This window comes from Phragmites australis, chromosome 11 (assembly GCF_958298935.1).
Source record: "Phragmites australis chromosome 11, lpPhrAust1.1, whole genome shotgun sequence".
NCBI lineage: Eukaryota > Viridiplantae > Streptophyta > Magnoliopsida > Poales > Poaceae > Phragmites > Phragmites australis.
The window spans coordinates 30,771,451-30,796,524 of NC_084931.1; the positions used below are offsets into that span (position 1 = coordinate 30,771,451).

Genomic DNA, 25,074 nt, shown 5'->3' on the forward strand with positions numbered 1-25,074 from the left:
CCGACAGTCTCATGAAACTCATCTCAGTGACTCTCCATTGTCCTATCCCTATCATCCTAGTTTTACTCTATAGTAGATTGTTATCGTCAACCATCCTCCTTGCCCGCTAGTGACTTTTAGTCCAAACAAATTTTTAGTTTCATAATATATGTGTGTTGTTGATGCCGAGTGATATAAATTATTATGTATTAATAAATATATCATTATTATTAATTCACATTAAATATATATCTTATTGTATGTATTGAGAGGGAGAGAGATCTAGGAGAAAGAGGAAGGACAGAGAGAGGGAGGAGAGGTATGTCATATGTGAGTTGTTAAGCAGTACAGCTTGCACGGCACACCATAACACTTCAAACTGCAAAGATCTAAGTGTTATTCATATATAGGATCATTTATGAAGTGACTCTGTTGGTATAAATTCTCGTTCTATCGATCGATCATTTGTGATGTGCCACTGTTGATATGAATTTCTCGTTCTATCAATCCATTTGCAGGAAATGGCCACAACAGAAGATGCTTATCCTGGAGGCAGAGGCTTCCAATCGTACTGGATTCAGCGCAAGATACTTGTCTATGAATTTAACTTGTGGTCCAATTGATATCGGAGTTTTGGTTTTGCTAGAAGCATGAACAGGGATGTAAAGACGAGTAACATACGTCTGAACACAAAATTGGAAGGTAAGATTGCTGATTTTGGCTTGTCCAAGGCTTTCAATCTCTACAATGACACTCATGTATCCACAAATTGGCTTGTTGGTATACCCGGATACGTTGATCCAGTGTACGTCAAAATTGTCAATCATGCTGTCTTCTATTGAGGTTTGTTTGGGCTTCTGTTTCGGGTTTATCTGAAAAGCTGTATTTTTGGTTTTTCTGGAAAACTGTTTTTAGATTTTAACTGTTTTATTTTATAATATTTTTTTAGCTTCTCAGCACACTATTTCTCATAAAAGCTATTCTCAACTAGCTTCTCAGTTTCTAGTTCATTTTCTCAAAAGAAGCCTTCTAGCTTCTCCAAAAATCACTTTTCAAGAAATTCATTTGTTTAGTCTTCTGACTCCTGTGCTTCTGATAGAAGCAGAAACCATAAATAGTATAAAATAAATAGACCCTTAATCTCTCGAAGCTCTTCCATTTTTTATGATTAATTGTCAAAAAAATTGATGATTAATTCATGCAACCCAAACATGAATGTACCATGCAACATGCAGCCAACGACCAAGAGCGATGTGTACACCTTCGGCGTCGTGTTGTTCGAGCTGTTCACGGGGAGGCCGGCCATCCTACGGGATCCGGAGCCCACAGGCGTTACCCGGTGGGCGCGGCAACACATGGCGCGGGGCAACATCGAGGGCGTCGTGGACCCGCGCATGCACGGCGACTACGACGTCGATAGCGTGTGGAAGGCTGCGGAGATCGCCCTCAAGTGCACTGAGCAGGCCTCGACACAGCGGCCCGCAATGACCGACGTGGTGGCGCAGCTGCAGGAGTGCCTCGAGCTAGAGGAGGGCCGCACCGGCGGTTACGAAAACACCAGCTTCTACACCGGCAGCGGCAGTGGCAGCAGCAGCAACGACCCCAACTTGGGTTACAACGCGTACGCCTCTGATGGCCAGTCCATTGACGTGAGCTAGAGCAGCGCTGCATTCGAGATGGACCATAGTTTTGGGAAGGTGCCAATAGTGAACAGAGGTCCTGTTGCAAGATAAGGTTCTTCGTGGGGTTTCCAGTGATGTTGTTTCACCAAAGCAAGTTCGACTATACAAAGATTCAGACAATAGAAGTGTGTGCAGTTTTGCCCTAAAGGAGAAAATAAGTGTATTTAGTTTTATTTTATTTTATTGGAAGACCTAAGAGTTGATATACTGCTTTGTCTGTTCTTGTTCTTCCTACGGAAGGACACCCCACCACTTCCTCAATGAGTGTACTTGTCTATTCTTCCACAGCTTTGGCTGTATTTTATAGCTTCGAATTAGCAATGTTGCACGCAGAAGATCTTTGACGTTTCTTTTTGATGATTGTGGATACAAATCAACTGTCTTGCAAAAACTCATCTCTGCGGCTCTCCATCATCCTATTTCTGTCACGTAGGGTTGCCGAGCATGAAACGTCAAAGCTCAGATCCTTGTAGTAAACGCGACCAGGACCTGTCGACAACGGGCACGTGGTGGCCTGGATCATGCTAGCTACTGGAAGAAAATTATGTGAGATAGGGTCTCATAAATAGACTCTTACTTCTGTGTGACACATATCTTCTATCACGTCTGTATACACGCTCATGAGCTGTTAGATCTAAAATATATGATACAGATTAAGATCTTGCAGTAGTCTTTTGCCTCGAGGTCTTGGAATTTATTTCACTAGCTACTCGATTGCACCGGCCGGACTCCCAAAGCTATATGTTAACCACCCATAAACCAATCAGAAAACCCAAAGCCATTGCCTAATCCGTCCCTCGATCGATATCCTTTTCTGCCAAGTTGCTACCGCAAAGTCTAACACGATGACAAGGTAGGGCATGATGATGATCAGATGGTACGTACGTTAGAAGATGCCAAGTGGGGGACGCACATACGAACGCACACGGCCGCGCGCGGTAGGTCCCCGGCAAGGCGCCACGGTACTGTCCGGCGATGCCTATGCCCTAGCCCTGGCCGCGCGGCACGGTAGAAGCTCCTAGACACGAGCGAAGAGGCGAACTCCCCCACGATTCCTTAGTTCCTCCGAAGCTTCTCAGATTCCGCCCCCTCCCTTCCTATCTTCGGCAAGCTTGTCGGCAGGAGGGAACCGGGTCGGTCCTCCTAGAATAAAATAGGTTGTAGTTCTCAGTTGGCCTGGATAGATGTCTTCCTCCTCGGGCTCCTCGTCGGTGTGGGTGCAGCGACGCTAGCCGCTCGGCGTCATCGCCGGCGGCGGCGGCGGCTCTGCTGACCACCTTGTAGTGGACGAGATCCCGGCTTCCATCTCCCTTTCCCCTTTTGCAGCTCATGATCTCCAGTCCGCTGGAGTTGATGCTCCTGGAGATGGAGGCGGCAGCGTTGGATTCCTGTGGTTTGGGATCCGTCGTCGTCTCCTTCGTCATCGGTCTTATCAAGATCGACGCTCCCATGGCGGAAGCCTCGTGGTGGGGTCCGGGAACTCCGTCGCCTCTGACACGTGCGCGTCGTGGCGCACGACGGGGTTCGGGCACTACCGCTTCTGGGCACACGGTGGAGGCGATTCCGGCGTGCGCCCCTGTGGGAGGATCTTTGCGTTTGGGATGGAGCTTTCAGTGTTCCCTATGTCTGGGTTTTGCTTCCAGCCCGGTGACTTTGTCGCGGGTGGCGAGTTTCCTTCTGGGCGGGTCGTCGTGGTGCATATCCATGGCGAGCCGTAGCAGATCTTTCTCTGGACTGCTATTCTTCATTGAAGGAGGTAACACCAGTTTCCTTTCCCTTCTACGTCCGGCATGGTGGTAGCCGATGCTCTTTCAGTGGCTTCCTCTCGGTGTAGAAGTGGAGCTAGTTCTGGTTCCGATCATCTTCCTCAGCGGCAGAATCCGGAGCAGTTGTCGCCGACGTTAGAACTGACCCAGGAGGACTTAATTGTATTTTCTCCTTTTCATAGGGTCTTTGTTGTAACTTGAGGATGTACTTATGCTACTGTTTTAATATAAATCCATCCCTTCGAAAAAAATAACAAGGAGTTAATGAGGAGAGCGAAGAAGGCTTTATCTTATACCAGATATTGCTCAAACACAAAATGCAAAAGTAAAAAAATGTGTAGGGATACGGTGGTTGTATTATATAACATAACTGTTCATAAAATATGCAACAATTAATTGCCCTGGAGAGCCTAGTAAATAACAATACAACACCTTGAGTTAAAAGAGCTGTTTCAACACATCAATTTATCGCTCTGCATGTAACATGGCAAACACGATATACACAGCGCTTATGAATCGCGTGCGTCTTTCTTGCGCCCAGCGAGTCCGTGTCGGCCGTCAGATGGGCCGGTATTTCCTCGGCCCGTTTAACGCTTGACCCAGGCCCAAAATCCGTAGTCCATTAGCAGCATAGCAGCGGCCCGCAAACCAAGCGGCCCAGCGTGCGAGGTGGATCAGGCTCGTCCCTGGAACTTTTCTTGCGCCGCCGCACCGATCCTGCCCTTGAAACCGCACACCACTCGTCGCCGACGGCTTCTCCTCCTCGTCCTTCTCCGCCGCCGCAGGGTGCCAGGAGCTCGAAATCGACGGCGACCATGTACCGTGCAGCGGGGAGCCACCTCCGCTCCCTCAAGGTTCCGCCCTCCCCCCTTCTTCCTCCCACAGCCCCGTTGCATGCATGTCTCGATCCACTCGGTATGAGCGCGCTTCCATTAGATCCGATCCAAACGGCTCGCGCGGCCCTATTTGCTCATGTAGCGCATCCGAATAATTGGTTCATTTTGTATATAGGAGAATAGATGGATATGGGAATTATAATGTTTTTTCTTAATTATTACGAATCTAATGGGGTAATTCAGCCCTCAGCATTGGTTGTTTTCAGTTGTCTCATGTTAGGTACATCCCATTTATTTCACATGCCCTTTGAGCTGTGTTTCCCACTTGCTCCATGTTAATTATTGACACATTCTGCAACACGAAGATATACTTGACAGTACTTATTTTGTTTTCAATTTTCAGCATCATGGTGCTACTAGGTTTGCTAGTACTAGTGTTGTGAAGCAGTCCTCAGGTGGTCTGTTCAGCTGGTTTCTTGGCGGAAAATCAAGCCAACTCCCTCCCCTTGATGTTCCGCTCCCAGGCATTACCCTTCCCCCACCTCTACCAGACTTTGTGGAGCCATCTAAGACAAAAATCACTACTCTTCCAAATGGTGTCAAGGTTGCATCGGAGACATCCTCGGTATTCCTCGACACTCACTTAAGTACAGTGTTCCATCTTATTATGCCTGTAATGTTTTTCTATGGACTTAATTTCAGAGCCCGGCAGCATCTGTGGGTCTGTACATCGACTGTGGTTCAATTTATGAAACGCCTGCATCCTCTGGGGTGTCACATCTATTGGAGAGAATGGCATTCAAAAGTACCACGAATCGGAGTCACTTACGGCTAGTTCGTGAGGTAGAGGCCATTGGTGGAAATGTCTCTGCATCGGCTTCACGTGAGCAAATGAGCTATACATATGATGCACTGAAGAGCTATGCACCGGAGATGGTTGAAGTTCTCATTGACAGTGTGAGGAACCCGGCATTTTTAGAATGGGAGGTCAAAGAGCAGGTACTCAATCAATTTAAGTAAACTTAAGTTTTTGTTTCCTGCTATGCACTTAGGGTTTGCTGATTGTTTCTACAGCTTCAGAAGATAAAATCGGAAATAGCTGAAGTGTCTTCTAATCCTCAAGGTCTACTTCTTGAGGCACTTCATTCAGCTGGATATTCTGGGGCACTAGCAAAACCTTTGATAGCTTCAGAATCTGCTGTAAACCGATTGGATGTTAGCGTCCTGGAGGAATTTGTTGCTGTAAGATTCAGTGATTTAATTCCCAAGTTAATGTTTAGTCACAAAGGCATCCCTGTTGACATTTTTGCTTGTGGTGATAAATGTAGGAAAATTACACAGCTCCCAGGATGGTTCTCGCAGCATCAGGAGTTGAGCATGATGAGTTGGTTTCAATTGTAGAACCACTTCTATCAGATCTTCCCAGTGTGAAACGTCCTGAAGAGCCAAAATCAGTGTATGTCGGAGGGGACTATCGTTGCCAAGCAGATTCTCCTGTGAGTTGTTGGCATTGCAGCATTTTGCTTGAGGCTGTATGAATGATTACTTCCCTTATTCTCCAAGTTGAATTTCTTGTGATCAGAGTACACACATTGCACTAGCTTTTGAGGTGCCTGGTGGCTGGAATCAAGAGAAAACTGCAATGATTGTGACAGTGCTTCAGGTATTCGGAACAAATGTTGAAGTGATCTAATCATTTATGGATACCCTATGTTGTCTGTTCTGTGTAGGAATTGCTGGGCTTGTTTTTTATATATATTTTTTAAAACTTGTTTTATATGTTATCACATGTGCTATCTTTGTATTCATAACTAATGACTTAAGTAAATCAATTTTTTTGCTTTGCAGATGCTCATGGGAGGAGGAGGGTCCTTCTCTGCTGGAGGCCCTGGAAAGGGAATGCATTCTCGATTGTGTATGTCTCTTTTTAAATCGTACTTGTCTCAGGGCTATACCAGCATACCTTTGTGATATATCCTAAATGAGCTTTGACCCTGTACCAACAGATCTCCGTATTTTGAACAATTACCAACAGATCGAATCATTCTCTGCTTTCAACAGTGTCTTTAACAATTCGGGTCTTTTTGGAATTTATGCAGTTACTGTAAGCCTCTCGTGGAGCACAGTCTAAATTGTGTATGCCTTTCTAAGACTCAAGCAATTAACGCAGCTGACTGGTTTCTTTTTATTATTTGTTATCATCCACCAGAGTCCAGATTTTTCATCAAAGGCTGTGGATTTGGCAGCAGGGGAACTCCTTGAAATTGCAACTCCTGGAAAAGGTTCCTTATTGTCTATCATCTCAAATTAGCATCTATTTCCACATTCGATTGACCATTATCAGTCATATTCCTTTTGTCCTCCATCTTTTACCTCTTTTAGTTTCACAAGAACAGCTTGATCGTGCTAAAGAGGCTACCAAGTCTGCAGTTCTGATGAACTTGGAATCAAGAGTACGCTGTTCTTACTCCTGATCAAATCCCAGTTATATGACTTATTTTCCTAAAATGTTCTTTACACTACATATTTTTTCCCTGTTTCAGACTATAGCATCTGAAGATATTGGAAGACAGGTTCTGACTTATGGGGAAAGGTTTGAGATTATTGATATGCTAATACATTAATCAAGTCTATTTTCTGCCATATTTATATATTGTGTCCTCACCAAAATATTAGTGTAGTTCCTTTGGATGATTTTTTGTAATATCACTTTTGAGTATTTTTGGTTGCCCAACAAGTCCAAGCTGATTCAAGAACATAGCAGTAGTTTCTTAGCATAATGTGATGCATGCAATGCTGTGCATTTCTGCTTTAGCTAACATTCCTTCAGAACCCAGACATTGTGTATGTGCATTTCTGCTTTAGCTAACATTCCTTCAGAACCCAGACATTGTGTAGGGCATTATTTTATAATGTAACCATCTTTTCGCTTATGCCAGTAGAGCACTTATTATCTTAAATTGAGTCTATATTTTTTAAATCGCAGGAAACCCATTGAATATTTCCTGAAAACTGTCAAGGAGATCACTTTGAATGACATTTCTTCAACTGCAAAGAAGATAATTTCTTCACCCCTTACAATGGCATCGTGGGGTGATGGTATGTTCAGTACTTTCAAGTTAAGGCATGGTGCTCAACGAGTTATAGTGACTAATGGAAAATATTCTCATTGCAGTTATTCATGTGCCTAGCTACGAGTCTGTCAGCCGCAAGTTTCACTCAAAGTGAGCATTCAGCATTGGACTTGCATTCAGCTGGAATAATTCGCCTATACAAATGTTTTATGGATGGTTACTCACAGAATAAGAATCATACGATTTCTAGCGCTTGATATATCCCCTTTCCCTGCATTCATACGCTCAAAAACATGCATTGACTCTCACAACTTTCCGGCTATCCCGGTTCTCCCTGATTTGGTGAGGTAGCTGCATGGGAGCTTATGAGGTCATACTTTTTTGTCTGGCATTTTAGTTCAGAAAGATACTCTTGTATCATGCTGCATTCGTGCATGTTGGCGTATCACTTCTATTGGCCCCATGGTTGGATGCATGCTAAGTTGCAAACTGTTTTCTATCCTTTCCGCGGTTTGTTAGCGTGATTGTGTTGCTAATTTTGGTAATGAAGCCTTTTGCGATCCATAGAAGAGTTGTTTCTCTGGATGTATTCTGTGTACGAAGCTCAATGCTGGCACATGCTTAAACGAAAGCAATGGACGGATGGCAGATTGATTTCTTGTTGGAAAAGCTCGTCTCAATTTTCCACGGCCTCGCATTGTCCATGCTCATATATATCAACCTTCACCCGGAAAGAAAACTCAAAGGTCACTAACATGAATTATTGATAAATTCAAAGCTGCGAAGCATTACAGATTCACAAGTACACTGATGGAAGAAATGTTGACTGTTACTGTGGAAAGAATAGACAAAGCAGTACATCAATTCCGTGGTCTAGCAAAAGAACAAAACTGCACACACTTCAAATGTGAGCATTTGTAAAATTCAGGAAGAACGTCATCGTGCAACAGGACCTGTGTCCATTGTTGGCGCCTTCCCAAAATTATGCTCCATCTCAAATGCAACACTGCTTTGGCTCGTGTCAGTTGACCTGTCAGCGGCGTACGCGTTGTAACCCGAGCTGGGGCCGCCGGTGTAGAAGCCGCCTTTTGCATCACCGCCCGTGCGGCCGTCCTCGAGCTCAAGGCACTCCTGCAGCTGCGCTACCACACCGGTCATGGTGGGTCGCTGCGTCGACGCCTGCGCAGTGCACCTGAGCGCGATGTCCGCGGCCTTCCACACGCCGTTGACGTCGTAGTCGTCGCCGCCGCGCATGCGCGCGTCCACCACGCCCTCGATGTTGCCTCGCTCCAGGCGCTGCTGCACCCACTGGATGACGCTGATGGGCTCCGGGTCACGCAGGATGGCCGGCTTCCCCGTGATTAGCTCTAGCAGCACGACGCCAAAGCTGTACACATCACTTTTGGTCGTTGGCTGCATCGTTGCATAGTACCTGATAGTTTTGGTTGCATGAATTGTTCTCCATTAGAGAGAGAGAGAGTTGGTAAAGGGCATTGGGATTGACATACTCTGGATCAACGTATCCGGGTGTACCAACAAGCGTGCTCGTCTATACATGAGTGTGGTTGTCACGATTGAAAACCTTGGACAAGCCAAAATCAGCAATCTTGCCCTCCAGCTTATCATTCAGTAAGATGTTGGTCGTCTTCACATCCCTATGAATTAGAGATGGGCTGCATCCCCTGTGCAGATACTCCAAGCCTGTACGTACATCAATCAGTGTTCACGCTTCTAGTAGAATCAAAAACTCAGTATCAATTGAACTGATAAATAAATTCATAAATAAGTACCTAGCGCTGATTCCAGTGCGATTCCGAGCCTCTGCCTCCAGGTTAAATATCTTCCACGGCTGCCTTTTCCAGCAAATGGATCGACAGAACGAGAAGCTCGTATCAGCATAAGCACGTCAAAATGATACCATTGATGAATAACACTTAAATCTTGGCAGTTTGAGATGGTACGGTGTGCAGTGCAAGCTTATCTACTAAAAGCTCAGATATGACGTACCTGCAATGTGCTCTTGCAGGGTTCCTTCAGACATGTACTCGTAGACAAGTGCCATGTACTCCCTATCCTTGCAGTAACCGATCATGGACACCAGATTCTTGTGATGAATCCGTGTTAAGATCTGAGCCTGAACAAATGATCATGACTAGTCAAATTCCAATGCAAAGTTTCCTGAAGCAAAAATTTATCTAAAAAATGGATTGCATCTGAAGAAATCCTACCTCTGCGAGGAACTCCTTGACACCCTGATTGGAAGACTCAGACCGCAGCTTGACTGCCACCTGCGTGCCATCCTCCAAGAAGCCATGGTAGACGTACCCGAAGCCGCCCCGGCCGAGCACTTGCTGGAAATAGTTTGTGATGACCTCTAATTCCTCGTACGTGAACCGACGGTTTTCAAGCTGCAGCGAGCTCTGCACATGGCTCGTCGTCTCATTTTGTGGCTTCACAGAGTTGCTCGTTGATCCTGATTGGCACATAAAACAGGCATAAGTTTTGTGTTCAGGTTGGCGAAAATATGCTGGAGCAGACAGTTGATGTGTACCTTGCTTTTTTCGTCGCGGCAAGCAGAAGAGCAGTACTACCACTGATATTATCACCACGACCAGAACTACAGGGATAGCAATGTAGATGGCTAGCTTGCTCTTCTCCTTCCCTTTCGTGATCTGAGCCTGACATGAATCGGCGTTGGTGCAAAGGTTTGAATTATTGCCATATCTACAAACAAATGAGATCGGTAGTTTTAGTCAAACAGTCAAGATATCATGCTTGCTACAACCGAATTAAAGAGAATCAGGAAAGTGACCTTAGATTTAGGGAGCCATCTTGAATTCTTTTGAGAAGTCCAGGGGGAATTGACCCACTGAGCTGGTTGCTTGTCAAATCTCTGTAAGAAACCAAATGCCAATGGTGTGAATCAACCCGGATCAGGCAAAACTTTACATGTTAGCAACTTACAAAACTTGTTTTTTAAAATGAACTTACAGAACTGTTAGTGAAGGTAATTGTGAAAGGGCATCAGGAATTGAGCCTGACAAGTTGTTGTGTGACAGATCCCTGCAACAAATATATGGACCATGATATGCCAGTCTTATTGTGCTTCAGAGATCGCACTACTTCGAGGCTGAAATAATAGATCAAGAACTCCACACATACAAATACTGGACGGCCTTGAGGTTTGCGAAAGAAGACCATATATCGCCGTTCAAACCACTGAAGGATAGGTTTCTGCAGAATGTCCGGCGAGTCAGTTAAGTTTAACCACAGTTTTGTTTCTTTTTTAAACCCAGTTTAAGCACAATAACTAGCTTCTATTTTTTCTTTCACATTTTGTCACGAGTCTTGATTGTTAGAGTTCTGTATAAATTGGAAGAACTTACACGCCGGTGATTCTTGAACGACTGGAAATGAAATAGCTGCATGTCAACCCGTTCCACGCAAAATTCTTCGGACCACACGGGTCACCCATCCAGTTCTTCTGCACCCGATACTTCTCCTTGATCGCCGTGATGGAAGATACTGTTAATAGCACCCAAGTTTTCAATGACACCCTGTTTTTTGCCTGATTAACCATGAGCTCACCTGCGTGTTCATGTATTTGTGTACATGCACGTACCGTCCTGGGAGTCCGTGCCGACGTTGGTGGTGGAGATGACGGAGAAAATCTCGATGGCGTTGATGATCGGCGGCAGCGTCGAGTTGGCGGTGGCGTTGATGGAGATGTTGTACTGCGCGTGGCCCCGGGAGGGGTTGGTGTTGTAGGTGGCGTCGGTGCGGAGGTAGTCTGGCGTGACGCCGCCCGGGTACCACAGCTTGCCGTTGAGGTTGATGTAGAACTGGCGCACCGCGTTGCTGCGGAGCAGCTGCAGCTCGGAGAAGTGCATGACGACGATGTACCCCAATGCCAAGTGGGAATCCCACGAGAACTCGATGTTTTTGGAGGCGTTGCGCGGCGTGATTGCCGTCTGCATCACCTTCGACGGCGCCTCGAAGAGATCGTTGTTGACGTTGATCACCTTGTTCGTCGTCGATATCTCGGCCCAGTTAGTGGCGTCGACCAAAGGGAACCATATTCTATCATGCGGATCATCAGGGTACCTGGCCAATCAATTTTGTTCGTGGTCAATTACTTCACAGCTGCTCCTGTCCCATTGCGTCAAGGATTTCTTTCGCTCACCTGACAATGGCCGTCTCATCAGTCGGGCCGAAGTTGATCCTGTCGAACAGGAACAGGCCCTGCAACGCGTTCACTTGCGGGTAGAGCGAGCTCATGGTGAGAGGCCTCAGCTCCAGCGCGGAGATGAACGGCGTCCCGGAGCCGGTGTTCACCAGGCACACCTGCACGAAGTCGTCCGGCACGACGACGATGGCCTCCAGGATCGCCACGCCGTCCGGGCTCGAGATATTCACCGTCCCCCAGAGATTGACGCCGATGTAGAGGTCGAAGACGGACAGCTTGTTCAGGCCGTCGTAGTTGCCGTACTTGAAGGTGGCGCGGAGGAGGTACTTGAGTCCGAGCACGAGGGACCGGAGCGTGTAGCAGTTGCGCACCCCGTCGGGGAAGCTGCGCACGTTGTAGTAGCGCTTGGAGAGCAGCGGCATCATGTACCCGGCCGAGATGTTGTAGTTCGTGCCGGCGTCGGTGAAGGCGGCGTCCGGGGAGTACGACAGCTTGGTGGTGTCGTCCACGTAGCTCCCCGTCCCCGGCAGACCACAGTCTATGCTGATGAAACCTGCAACCGCACACAACGCCTAATTGTTCCAGCGTGCATCCATGGTGCATTGTGCTGTGATGATGCCATCCACGCATGCTGAGCATACGTACCGTTGCTGTCGGGCTGGGTGTGAGCTTGACGCACTCCGGCGATGGCAGCGGTGGCGAGGCAGAGAAGCAGCAACCGCGACGTTGCCGCCATTGTTCTCGGCACCGATTGCCCCATTGCGCTTGCAAGCGCCAAAGGAGTACAATGTATGTTTAGCTCTATTTGCCCCTTCTATACATAATACATGCACCAATTCTCCCAACAGCTGTAATCCAGAAAAAAGAGGCAAATTTCTCAGTAGCTAGCACATTGATCGCATCAACACTACCACAAAATAACCACGTCAGCAATGTAAGTGAGCCACCTTTTGGTAGGTCCGGCATGTCAGTGACTGTACGATTGTGGCAACAACTAACTGATTCGGTGGGCATGGGCCCACGTGTAGTAGACTTCTAACTTCTTCTACGTGCCGGAAATTGGCAAATTGCAAGTGGGAGGTTGTCCGGATACTTGTGGGTGGATAGTTCGTGCCTGGAAGAAGCCATTGACCATCTTTTCTCAAAAGAAAAAAAAAGGAAAAGAAGAGAAAAGAAAATAATCCATTAGCAAGGTCGTTACGTACCATGGTGCCGTGCAGAAGAATTTGTCTCTACAAGTCGTCAGATTAATTTAGATTCTGAAAGTTGCATTCTGCTGGATTGAAGAAACTGCTCTGTTTATTGTACTGAACAAATTTTCAATTTTCACTGTCATCGATAATTTTGCAAGCATGTTTATAGCCTGTAAATGTAGGTGCTGGCTTCCATGTGTCAAACTATTTCTGAGCGGTTAGTGATTGGCAAATGGCAAGCTTCTGTCAGGGAATGGCGGCGATGGTTTGCCCATTACTTCTAAGTTGAGGCATCAGGCACGGTGCCCGACAACGTATATGCTTTTTGTGATACTCCTCCACCTTAAATATTCATTGCTAAATAAGAGTGTGCTCAATCTTCAAGCTCCGTATGATCTTTTATTAGATGTTTTGTGAGTGTATCATATGGTGGTATCAGTGTGTATCTGCGTGTTGTAAGAAGTTTTTTTATTAAAAAAGAGGGTGCTCGACAACTTATAGTTAACTCACTGTAATACTGTATGCTGTTCTTGCAGTTATTCATGTACCTAGCTACGAGTCTGTCAGCCGCACGTTTCATTTTAAATGAGCATTTTTTTTTTGAATTTTTCTAAATGAGCATTCGCAATGGATTCTCATAAGGATGGATATCATTCTACCTAGGAGGCCCATTTGGATGGTACGAATACCGGCCCAACCCATATGGATGGGTCGGAAATTCGGCTCAAATTCTGCGCCTATACACATGGGTTGGGCCGAGATTCGGCCCATCCAAACAGGTCTGGATGTACGATTTGTCCATTTTTGCGTATTTATGCTGTGGGCCGATAGTTGGCTTCATGCTAACTTTGACTCACCGCCGTTGGGGAAGTGATCAATACAGACAAAAATCACACCCATTAGATCCTTCCAGATATGATTGGGTGATTTGCATGTTCCCTCAAAAACAAGCACTACCTCCTATTCCCTGTATGTTCGATAAAGCTTAATATTCTCTCGTAGTATGCCGCTTACCTCCGAACCGTAAAAGATATTCTCTCCGATTGCAAATGTAAGTCGTTTTAGATTTGTACATAGAGATTAAGAAAGTAGATCAAATGACTTTGCTGCTTTTTATTTATTCTGTATTGGAAAAGATAACTCATTCATTTGTGAGAGTGATAGTATTTATTAAACAATGATAAGAAGAGAAAAAAGAGAAAAAAGTGCATAAAAGTTCAAAAATAACTTATATTTAAAGAATAATTGAGAAGACTAAAACAACCTATATTTACAATCAGAGGGAGTAGGTACCATCTATCATATGGCTTTCTAACTCCACTTCTTTTTCTCATCGTTCCGCTCGGATCCATGGTTATTTAGCCTTAAGGTGATCCTAGGTGATTCACATAAGATTTCATGTGCCTCATGCTACTCAGATCAGAGCATAAACTAATGATACTTTCGGCTATGAAGAAACCAATGCGTCGAGAATGAATCCTGAATGGTTATAAAGCCACACCCAATCCTGAATGGTTATAAAGCGTAGCTCTTGTTCATTTTCTCTTTCTTTGATCAAGCGCAGCGAAAAGCTTTTCTGGTATGTTGCATGTATTCTATGACGAAATCCAGTGACCAGCGGGTTTAAGCGAGACCGACGGAGGCATGTTGATTTCTTGCTGATGCCGATTTCAACTTTCCATGCCCTCCCGTTGAAAATGCTCGTATAAATTTAAAGTTCACCGGGGTTTGTGCTCGTATTTTTTTAATTAAACTCCGAAAGAAATAAACATGCACATATGGTGTGCTCAATAGTCAAAGCGTGTGTCCAAGTGTTATGTGCGATTACGAGGCACGAGCATTTCCTACGATCCCGCTGCGCCCTTTCCTGCGGCGCAAGGGCAGAGACGCGACGCCGGGAATTGACCCGCGCGCCGGCTTCTCCGCAGCGTGGCGGCGGCGCGGCATACGGTTTGGCTAGTCCCATGTGGCTGGGACCGACCGACCACAACCCTGACCCTGAAACCAGCCAACGCTCGACGGCACTGCCTCTGAGCGAGGCGGGTTTGCTTCCGTCCGACGAGTATCATCATCCGGCCGCATCGCATCGCATCGCCGCCTGCCCATCCCCACAAAGCCCAAACTCGCCTGCAGAAAAGCATCCACCGCGCACTGAAGCCAAGAAGCCAATCCTCGCCAATTCCAACGCACCGGTGAAGAATCGCCGGGTCGGGTCGGGTGCCGACCGCCCGGCCGAGGCTATCGCCGCTCGCGTCTCGCAAAAACCGCGACACAACTCCAGGGTAGTATCCACCGCGCCAAACTGCCGGCAAAACCACGAACGCGCAGCTCAAAACCAGGCGACTCGTCTGGCCCACCCGGCCCTCTCTTTCCTCCCATCGCAGGTAGCATTATTAAACCACCGGAAATGCGACCGCCTCGGCCGCTTCTGGCAGCGAAGTAATTGAGCAAGTAGAGCTAAACCTCGGGAACGCCCCCCCCCCGGGCAAGCGCGGCACACCCGAAGCATCCTTCCGTTCCAGATCGCCCCCCATGGCGTCGCACATCATCCTGCCCCCGGACGACAACGACGAGCACCGTCAGGAGGAGGAAGGGGACGAGCGGGAGCGGGAGCGGGGGCATGACGAGGGCGGGCCCCCAGAGCAGGCGGCGAAGGCGGCGCTGCCGTTCTCCGCGTCGTGCGTGCGGATCTCCCGCGACTCGTACCCCAACCTCCGCGCTCTCCGCAACGCCTCCTCCGTCAGCCTCGCCGATGCCGCCTACGTCAAGATCTCCGAGGGCGACTTCGGGTACGTCCTCGACGACGTGCCGCACCTCACCGACTACCTCCCCGACATCCCGGTGAGAACCGACACCTTTCCCCTCTCGCCTGCCCTGTTGCTCTAGCGAGATCGCTCCGGAGAGACAGGTTTATGGTGCTGCGCTTTGGTACGGTCGGTTCCGGTCCGCCGATGGTCTTTGTGGTGTCCGCTTTTGGGCGGGTGAGGTGCTCCGAGTAGCCGATTTTTGGTGGAGATTGCTTGCTTGTTGGCTGCCGTGTTTCTGGGATTTCTGTCATGGAGATCCATTTTTGGAGACTAGGATGCTGTAGCAGTTGAGCGTTCGGTGCTGTTTATTTAGTTAAGATTGGAAGAGGGGCAGAATAGAACAAATGAATTCTTAAACTGTTAAAGTTACTGGTATTGTGTGGATTCATTGCCATTGTTGGAGCATGAAAATGTGTCTCGGACAGAGTACAGTGAGAGGTCCGCTCATCGGAGAGGGCTCAATCTTGGGATGGCCAATAGCCATGAGGAGAGAAGGAGAGAGTGTGTATTAGTGGGGAAAGATCTGGAGTCCCCTTACCTGCCTCTCTGGGGCTCTTTTATAGACACAAGGAGCAGGGGTAATTTCCAGCCTGCTCTTAAGATATTATGTTACAATAATATTATCCGAGGGTATTTTGGTTCTTTCATCCCTTTACATGTGAGGTGGTAGCTGGGATACTATAATCGCAATAATGGTTGCGCCACATATCGTCTAAATATCTCATGGCTAGGGTGTTTTCCTAATAGCACCTTCTCATCCGCCAGTTTCGAGATCTCGAGGGGCGAGCGGATGTATAGAGAACTAGCTTCAGCCCCCCCCCCCCCCCCTGTTTTTTTTTTCTTCTGAAGTCAGGTTATCTCGGACCGTTCCCTGTCGTTGTAGCGTGGACGTCTGAAGCAAGGAGCGAAGGCTCACGACGATGCTTGACGAAGGCGAAACTGTCCGGAGTACTGTGGCGAGGGTCGGAGGTGAAGTCGCCGGCGAGGCTGAGGAGGGCAGTCTGTGACCCCCTCAGCATGTAGTTGTGACGATGCTCGACAGAGACGAGGTTGTCAGGAGCACCACATCGGGGGTCGGAGGTGAAGTAGACGACGAGGCTGAGGGGGGCAGTCCGTGACCTCCTCAGCATGTAGTTGTGGCAACGCTCGACGAAGGTGAGACCAACCAGAGTGTCGCGGCGAGGGCCGGAGGTGAAGTCGCCGGTGAGGCTGAATGGGGCAGTCCACGACCCCCTCAGCATGTAGTCGCGGCGATGCTCGACGGAGGCGAGGCCGTCCGGAGCACCATGGCATGGGCCGGAGGTGAAGTCGACGGTTAGGTTGAGGGGGGCAGGCCGCGACCCCCTCAACATGTAGTCACGGTGATGCTCGACGGAGGTGAGGCCGTCCAGAGCACTGCGGCGAGGGCCGGAGGTGAAGTCGCCAGCGAGGCTGAGGGGGCAGTCCGCGACCCCCTTAGCATGTAGTTGTGACGACTCTCGACGGAGGTGAGGCTAGCCGGAGCATCGCGGCGAGGGCTAGGGTTGAAGTCATTGGCGAGGCTGAGGGGGCAGTTCGCGACCCCCTCAGTATGTAGTCGTGACGATACTCGACGGAGGCGAGACCGGACGGAGCACCGCAGTGGGCACTGGAGGTGAAGTCAACGGTGAGGTTGAGGGGGGCAGTCCGCAACCCCCTTAGCATGTAGTCGCGGTGACTCTCGACGGAGGGGAGGCTGGCCGGAGTGTCGCGGCGAGGGCCGAAGGTGAAGTCGCCAGCGAGGCTGAGTGGAGCAGTCCGCGACCCCCTTAGCGTGTAGTCGCGGCGATGCTCGACGGAAGCGAGGGCGGTCGGAGCATCGTGGCGAAGGCTGGAGGTGAAGTCATCGGCGAGGCTGAGGGGGTCAGGTCGCGAGCCCCTAAGCATGTAGTCGCAGCGATGCTTGACAGAGGCGAGGCCGTTCGGAGCACCGCAGCGGGGGCTGTAGGTGAAGTCAACGGCGAGGTTGAGGGGGGCAGTTTGTGACCCCCTTAGCATGTAGTCGCGGCGACGCTCGACGGAGGTGAAGTCGCTGGCGAGGCTGAGGGGGCAGTCCATGACCCCCTTAGCATGTACTTGCGACGATGCTCGACGGAGGCGAGGCTGTCCGAAGCACCGCGGCGAGGGTTGAATGTGAAGTCGACGGCCATGCTGAGGGGGCATGTCGCGACCCTCTCAGCATGTAGTCGCGGCGATGCTCGACGGAGGTGAGGCCGTTCGAAGCACTGCGGCGAGGGCCGGAGGTGAAGTCGCCGGCGAGGTTGAGGGGCAGTCCGCGACCCCCTCAGCATGTAGTTGCGGAGACTCGACGGAGGGGAGGTCGGCTAGAGCGTTGCGGTGAGGGCCAGAGTTGAAGTCACCGGCGAGGCTGAGGGGGGCAGTTTGCGACCCCCTCACCATATAGTCGCGGCGATACTCAACGGAGGCGAGGCCGGACGGAGCACCACGGCGGGGGCCGAAGGTGAAGTCGACGGCGAGGCTGAGGGGGGTAGTCCGCGACCCCCTCAGCATGTAGTCGCGGTGACGCTCGACGGAGGGGAGGCCGGTCGGAGCGTCGCGGCGAGGTCCGGGGTGAAGTCGCTCGCGAGGCTGAGGGGGGCAGTCCGCGACCCCCTCATCATGTAGTCGTGGCGATGCTCGACGGAAGCGAGGCCGGCCGGAGTGTCCCGGCGAGGGCTGGAGGTGAAGTCGTCGGCGAGGCTAAGGGGGGCAAATCGTGACCCCCTCAACATGTAGTCGCGACGATACTCGATGAAGGCGAGGCCATCTGGAGCACCATTGCTGGGCCCGGAGGTGAAGTTGATAGCGAGGCTGAGGGGGGCAGTCTGCAACCGCCTTAGCATGTAGTTATGACGATGCTCGACGGAGGCGAGGCTGAGGGGTCGCCATGATGACGGCGAAGCCCCACAACCAACCTATCCCGAGTCCCACTCAAGTTTCTCAGGATCTTGACCCTTGCATTGTTCATGATCCAGTGTTGTGCGGTGCCCGCCATCATGGGCTTTCTGACCCTGGCTCCCCTCCTGTTTCGGTCGCAAGCAAGCGGTGGGTGCGTCCTGCAACATACGTGCGGTGTGTACTACGCAGAGTGTCATCTCCCACCCCCTCGCCTTTCGGTTGCGAGTGAGTGGAGTGCGTGTTTGTAGCAATCGAGGTTATGCTGTCGAGGTCTGGAGGGTTTTTAGACCTCGACGCTCATTGCGAAGAGTTTTTTAGACCTCGACGCTCATAGCAGAGGGTTTTTAGACCTTGACGCTCATGACAGAGGGTTTTTACACCTCGACGCTCATGGCAGAGGATTTTTAGACCTCGAGGCTCATAGCGGAGGGTTTTTAGACCTTGACGCTCATGGCGCGCGGGGGGGGGGGGGTGGGTGGGTGGGTGGGTTAGACCTCGATGCTCATGGTGGGGGTTTTTAGACCTCGACGCTCATGACAAAGGGTTTTTATTGTTATGCACTATGCGACACTATCTGAGCAAGGATATGACTTAAGTTTAAGTTTTGTACGTATAGTTTATGGGCGAATAGCTAACTACAGTAGAAGCTGGGGGCGTGGCTCGGAGCCGTAGTGGCCTGTGGTCGCCTGTAGTACCGAGCAAAACCTCCCTACTGGTGCTGGTAGGAGGCGCAATGATGAGATCGGGCCTCACGCTGCAACGGCATGCAAGCTTTTTTGACCATGCTCACAGCTCGCAGGACCCTAAACCTGCATTGGCCTATCTAAACAGGCCCAGCAGTTTGTTAGCAGCTAGGGGTTGAAAAGTGTGATAAGACCCGGCTATCTGACAAAAAGATAAGCTTGCCAGTGGCAAGGACACACGGGCTCTACAAAATTCAAGAGCTATCCTTCAGTACCATGCACCTACGCCTTGTGATACAGACCATAGACTATAGAGACTCAGCACGCGTACAATAAGTAAATAAATATACTACTACTATCTCCACGAGAACAAATATCTCAAAGACATGATCTGGCCCTGCGAGGGCTTTAGTCAAACATAGCGGTGCCATGCCCTGCTGTGGACAGTGCATGTGTCGGGTGGACCCATACCTTTTGACTAATCCAACCTTCTGTAGTACTTTCTATATGGCGGAGTAGCCACAACCACACTATTTAGATGAGCATGCTCTCTTTTTACTATTATTTCTCCTAGCACAAGCGTGACCCATCACGCTGATGCGAGTGGCTACGTCGACATGGCCAGCATGCCCAGCTTTCTAGGTGCCCTATACCCATGACAGAGAGCTACTACCGTCAACGTAGTCATGCTGTGTGACGTACGCAACCAACCTAGCAAGGAGTGCATGGACATGCCTGGTCACATGCATGTATCATGGACGTACCTGTCGCCGAGCTCGGAGGTGCCCAAGGGGTCCTCGCATTCCTTTTGGAGGGTGTGTAGGGGTGTGCTCTGGCTCGCGCTCGTAGGTGTGGCCGAGTGCGAGCTGGCGTGTGCGCATGTGCATAGTTAGGACATGTTTCGCTCGCTTGGCCGGTGGCACGCCGCCGTGCGATGCTTGTGGTCATTGCACGTGCATCAAATCGCGCCTGCTCGCATGGCGACGACACGTTGAGGCCGAAGATGACCTGCACACCGGCGTCTTGCCTCGCGCTACTCGGTGCCGTTTCTCTTGCTTTCTCCTTTCAACAAGCCTCTTTGTTCAAATCCCCACAGACGATGCGCTGTTGGAGCACGAAAAAGTGTCTTGGACAGAGTGTGGCGAGAGGCCCGCTCATTAGAGATGGCTCAAGCTTGGGGATGGCCAATTGCCTTGAGGAGAGGAGTGTGTATCAACGGGGAAATATCTAGAGTCCTCTTGCCTGCCCCTGTGGGGCTCTTTTATAGAGAGAAGGGGCAGGGGAAATTACCAAATTACCCCTAAGATATTATGTTAAAATAATGTACATACGATGGTATTTTGGACCTTTCACCCTTTTACATGTGAAGGTGTAACTGGGATACTATAATCGCAATAATGATGCCGCTACATGTCGTCTAAATATCTCATGGCTGGGGCGTTTCCCCCAACAGCCATATTGTTAGATGGGAGATTTCAGTGGGTACAATGGAGGATATGCTCAGTATAGGAAACAAGGTACTACTATTGTCTGGTTTGCGCTCCCAGCCAAAGCAGTTATTGATCAGCCAAATCATGGAAATTTGTAGTAAAAAGGTGGACTATATTGATGATATCTGTCTATTTTGATTGAAGTGTGCTGGATTTAATTCACTTGAGAAAGTAAAACTACGATGGTTGAGCTGATAGTTTGCTATTTTGTTCTTGTTGACAGATTTATCCTAATCCATTGCAAGATCATCCGGCCTATTCAACTGTCAAGTATGGATTGCCTTCCTTATACATTGTTTGACTGCTTTCAATTAGTCAATTTCTTCCATGCGTGTGTTGGTGTGCAATATGTTAAGCTGGAATTTTTTTCTCATCATACCAGGCAGTATTTTGTCAATGAAGATGACACTGTACCTCAAAAGGTAAAAAGTAAATGTTAATTTATATTTCACCATTGATATTGTGGTCAATGGTGAATTTACAAGCAGTTATATCTGTTGCTCTTACAGGTGGTTGTTCAGAAGAACAGTCGGCGCGGTGTTCACTTCCGTCGTGCCGGGCCTCGTCAGAAGGTATGATACACTAGCCACCTCCTTTAATTATGGCAACACATCACTTGTTTCTAGGCTGACAGAAACCTTTGGACTTGGACCTTATTAGGTTTATTTTGACTCTGATGAAGTGAAAGCCTGCATTGTAACTTGTGGAGGTCTCTGCCCTGGTCTTAACACCGTTATCAGAGAACTGGTTTGTGGCTTGTCACACATGTACAATGTCAACAAAATCTATGGAATACAGGTGTGTATCCCCTTCTTAATGGACACAATAGATTGTTAAAGTCCAATCTTACATCTCAGACATGCTTTTTACCCCCCTATAGTTTGCTGCTGTTCAAAAAGGAATGGCCAGTATACTTTAGGTTCTTACCACAGCTTATTAAGCATCTCATGTTTTAGTGTGTCCTCTAAAGAATTCTGATCGTCTTTTATATTTATTTTCATTCATTCTAATAAAATAGCTGCAGGTTGAATGTGTACTAATGTGGATGTTTCAGTCAAATGTGCGTGTGAAATGTTTTATTATGGATTTATGGGACAACAATCAATATGTGTGCTGACTGGTAGGTTTAATATGGTAGCTCATGTGGTAGACTGGTAGGATGATGAAAGGTCTAGGGTAATCAAAATTTGATCATCTTATATTTAAAGTTTGACTATCTTAAACATGTTATTACCAATTACAGAATGGATACAAGGGCTTCTATTCTAGCAACTACCTTCCCATGACACCAAAGAGTGTCAATGACATTCACAAAAGGGGTGGTACAGTTCTGGGAACATCACGAGGTGGTCATGATACAAAAAAGATTGTTGACAACATTCAAGATCGTGGAATTAATCAGGTAAAGATGAGTGAACAAATTGCACCCTTTGTCATAACTCTTCTGATTGGATGTTGACTGATATACTTGCACACCTTACCCAGGTGTATATCATCGGCGGAGATGGAACTCAGAAGGGAGCGTATGAGATCTTCAAGGTAATTATCACTGGCATGTGGTACTCATGACATTTATTTTGTTCAGCATAGATTATAGAGGAACGTGGTATTAGAAGCCTCTAGAAAATTACACTGTAGTAATAGGTATTTAGTACTGCTGATTTTATTAACATTTGCTACTCTGAAAACATCATTGTCAACATGTATGCATTCTAGTGGCAAGATGATATGTGGAAAATCAAACAGTGCATTTTATTGAAGATATCCTTTACTCTGTTTCATCACTTTCGAAATACTGGCAGGAAATTCGAAAACGTGGCCTAAAAGTTGCTGTGGCTGGAGTTCCCAAGACAATAGATAATGACATAGCGGTAATATTTTGCACAATATGTATATTTTCATATGCAGAAGCCTTTATACACATCCTGTTAACATGACCACTCATATGAGGATGTGACATGCCAATCTCTTGGTTCTTAGATTATCGACAAGTCCTTTGGTTTTGATACGGCTGTGGAAGAGGCCCAGCGTGCCATTGATTCAGCTCATGTGGAAGCTTGCAGTGCTGAGAATGGAATAGGCTTAGTAAAACTGATGGGTCGTTATAGTGGTTAGTTTTCTGACACATCTCATACAGATGCCTGCCATCTCTTTGTGCTATCTTAATGATGTCTTTGACTTGAAAGCACCTACCAGACTTATAATAAAAAGAAGGAAAAAACCCCAATTATCTTAATCTTTCACCAGGCACTCTTAGTTCACATAGCATATTTCCATTCTTAATACTGACTGAAGAGCTCTTGTTTTTTTCTTTCCTTCAAACACCATGAAGTTACCGACTTGTCTGCTGCTTCCTTTCATCTTTTTTTTTTTGACCGGAATGTTTCCTTTCATCTTCTTGTTTGTACATTCTTATGTTGCCCTACTATTGCAGGGTTCATTGCGATGTATGCTACTCTTGCTAGCCGAGATGTGGTAAGTTGATGCCATCCGTACCTGCAGGATGTTATATTTTACTTCAATTCATTCTCTGATTCTTGTTTGTTGGAGTACTTTTTCAAACAGTGGTATTTTAGTTCTTTTTTTTTTCTTTCCTGATTCATTACCTCACTTCCAATTTCCATAGGACTGCTGTTTGATTCCAGAGTCTCCGTTTTATATGGATGGAGAAGGTGGATTGCTTCAATATATTGAAAGGAGGCTGAAAGAGAACAAACACATGGTTATTGTTGTTGCTGAGGGAGCAGGACAGGATCTTATTGCAAAAAGTATAGCCATATCAGATCAACAAGATGCATCTGGAAATAAATTGCTTCTTGATATTGGCCTTTGGTTGACTCACAAGATAAAGGTACATACCCAAAAAAATTTTTGCCACTGGATTCAATTCAGTTCTCTATCTTGTAATTTTGGTATTCACTGTCTCATAGATTACTGGGAACTATATAATACTACCATATGTGTTGCTTGAAGGTTTCAATTAATAATCCTTGCACTTGTACTAATTTCTTGTAGGATTACTTCAAGAGCAAAAGGATGGAGATGACAATTAAATACATAGGTAGCTATTTAACTAATTGTGTTATTTTTACAATGGATATGGTTTTGAAACAATTTATAGATCTTATTGTTAACATATTCCATATATATTGGCAGATCCTACCTACATGATCCGTGCTATTCCAAGCAATGCATCTGACAATGTCTACTGCACACTTCTGGCACACAGTGCCATCCATGGGGCAATGGCAGGGTATAGCTTTACCGTTGGAATGGTCAACGGCAGACATACCTACATACCTTTCTATGTGAGTATTGAGTAACAACCCCTTATTTATTTACATAGGCAGTATGCCGTTCTTGTTCCAGTTGAGAACGCATCACCCGCTTGAACTTCCATCACCTCTTTCGCTTCCTGGCTTCTTGCACAAGCGGCAGTTATGCTTCGGAGTACAGACAAAGTAAAACATGTTATCAAACAGAACTAGACCAATTCAAAAGAGTTCCACTGCATTTGGAATTTTATATACTAATGATAGACGCTGAAATTTTCTTTTGATGGCAGAGGGTGACATCCACAAGGAACAAGGTTAGGATCACTGACAGGATGTGGGCGAGGCTGTTGTCGTCAACCAACCAGCCAAGCTTCTTGAGTCAGAAGGACATCGATGAAGCGAGCGAGGCCGACAGGTTGGCCAATAGGCCACCGCTGCCAGTGGTCGCCAGCCATCGCATGGCGAACTCCTTCGAACAATCTTCATCGACTTCTGCAAATGGCGATATATAGTGATTGTCGGTGCACCGCAATTGTGTACAAGAGCTATTACTATCCTTTCGAGTTTTGAGGCCTGGGCAGCTTGGCCACTTTCGATATGCAAATGCCTTGTGTAGAGGGACACACGGATACTATCCTGATGGCACGCGTAATAAAATGAACACCATTGATGAAGCTGCACACTCACTATCTTGTATTGCTTCAGAATATGCAGAGTTGTTTTGCTCAAACAAGAATATGCAGAGTTGTGCCATCAGGTACCCCCCCCCCCCCCCGATTGAGCGGATGTATTGAGCGGATGTGACACCAGCTGATGATCGCCTGCCCTTAGATCATGGCCCAGGGGCTACCATGGATCCGTCCCCGTGTGTAATGAACTCACTTTACCAACGTGATGGCTCCTGGCTGGTCAGATGTTAGGCTTGCATCTTAGCGACGTTGATGGTCTGCAACTCTGCATCATTTGCCAGATTTCACGGTGGCCGGGCCGGCATCCGCCAAGCCGGAATCCTGAATCGAGGTTGGCGTTGTCACAGAAATGAGAGGCCGCGACCAACTGGCGTAGGATACTTATTTTATTTTAGAACACGGTAGATAGCACAATCTGCAGCCCAGCTTGGTTACCAGCAGCACAGCAGAAGAAATGCGTGCAGGCATGTAACCATGTTGTGTCCGCATTCTAAATAT

General features: G+C 47.7%; 3 protein-coding genes and 1 pseudogene across 3 annotated transcripts; 3 read left to right on the forward strand and 1 right to left on the reverse strand.

Annotated features, from left to right (window-relative positions):
* The first annotated feature begins 1,190 nt into the window (after positions 1-1,190).
* On the forward strand, positions 1,191-1,939 carry LOC133884163 (leucine-rich repeat receptor-like serine/threonine-protein kinase At2g14510). The gene has a single exon (XM_062323518.1). It carries the CDS (start codon positions 1,191-1,193, stop codon positions 1,635-1,637), a length of 447 nt encoding a protein of 148 aa, XP_062179502.1. The 3' UTR covers positions 1,638-1,939.
* Positions 1,940-4,117: 2,178 nt separating this feature from the next.
* On the forward strand, positions 4,118-7,838 carry LOC133885069 (mitochondrial-processing peptidase subunit alpha-like). Its single transcript, XM_062324703.1, has 13 exons — positions 4,118-4,281; positions 4,667-4,888; positions 4,966-5,262; positions 5,338-5,505; positions 5,592-5,759; positions 5,846-5,926; positions 6,112-6,178; positions 6,270-6,367; positions 6,473-6,545; positions 6,646-6,716; positions 6,807-6,856; positions 7,250-7,362; positions 7,439-7,838. The coding sequence occupies exons 1-13, from the start codon at positions 4,243-4,245 to the stop codon at positions 7,489-7,491; spliced, it is 1,500 nt and encodes a 499-aa protein (XP_062180687.1). The 5' UTR covers positions 4,118-4,242; the 3' UTR covers positions 7,492-7,838.
* Positions 7,839-8,273: 435 nt separating this feature from the next.
* Positions 8,274-12,283, reverse strand: LOC133885454 (putative leucine-rich repeat receptor-like protein kinase At2g19210; annotated as a pseudogene).
* A 2,605-nt stretch (positions 12,284-14,888) lies between these two features.
* LOC133884698 (ATP-dependent 6-phosphofructokinase 6-like) lies at positions 14,889-24,561 on the forward strand. Its single transcript, XM_062324210.1, has 14 exons — positions 14,889-15,557; positions 20,836-20,882; positions 20,995-21,034; positions 21,122-21,184; positions 21,273-21,410; positions 21,856-22,014; positions 22,098-22,151; positions 22,415-22,483; positions 22,593-22,722; positions 23,047-23,087; positions 23,239-23,463; positions 23,628-23,673; positions 23,769-23,920; positions 24,178-24,561. Exons 1-14 carry the CDS (start codon positions 15,249-15,251, stop codon positions 24,397-24,399), a joined length of 1,695 nt encoding a protein of 564 aa, XP_062180194.1. The 5' UTR covers positions 14,889-15,248; the 3' UTR covers positions 24,400-24,561.
* Positions 24,562-25,074: the final 513 nt, after the last annotated feature.

Bases quoted from the DNA above. Each gene is read 5' to 3' on its own strand.
- LOC133885069 (XM_062324703.1), top strand. From the start codon at position 4,243: ATGTACCGTGCAGCGGGGAGCCACCTCCGCTCCCTCAAG. The intron at 4,282-4,666 runs GTTCCGCCCTCC...TTCAATTTTCAG, and splicing joins GCCACCTCCGCTCCCTCAAG to CATCATGGTGCTACTAGGTT. The intron at 5,760-5,845 runs GTGAGTTGTTGG...TCTTGTGATCAG, and splicing joins GTTGCCAAGCAGATTCTCCT to AGTACACACATTGCACTAGC.
- LOC133884163 (XM_062323518.1), top strand. From the start codon at position 1,191: ATGAATGTACCATGCAACATGCAGCCAACGACCAAGAGCGATGTGTAC.
- LOC133884698 (XM_062324210.1), top strand. From the start codon at position 15,249: ATGGCGTCGCACATCATCCTGCCCCCGGACGACAACGACGAGCACCGT. The intron at 21,035-21,121 runs GTAAAAAGTAAA...TTGCTCTTACAG, and splicing joins ATGACACTGTACCTCAAAAG to GTGGTTGTTCAGAAGAACAG. The intron at 23,088-23,238 runs GTAAGTTGATGC...CAATTTCCATAG, and splicing joins CTCTTGCTAGCCGAGATGTG to GACTGCTGTTTGATTCCAGA.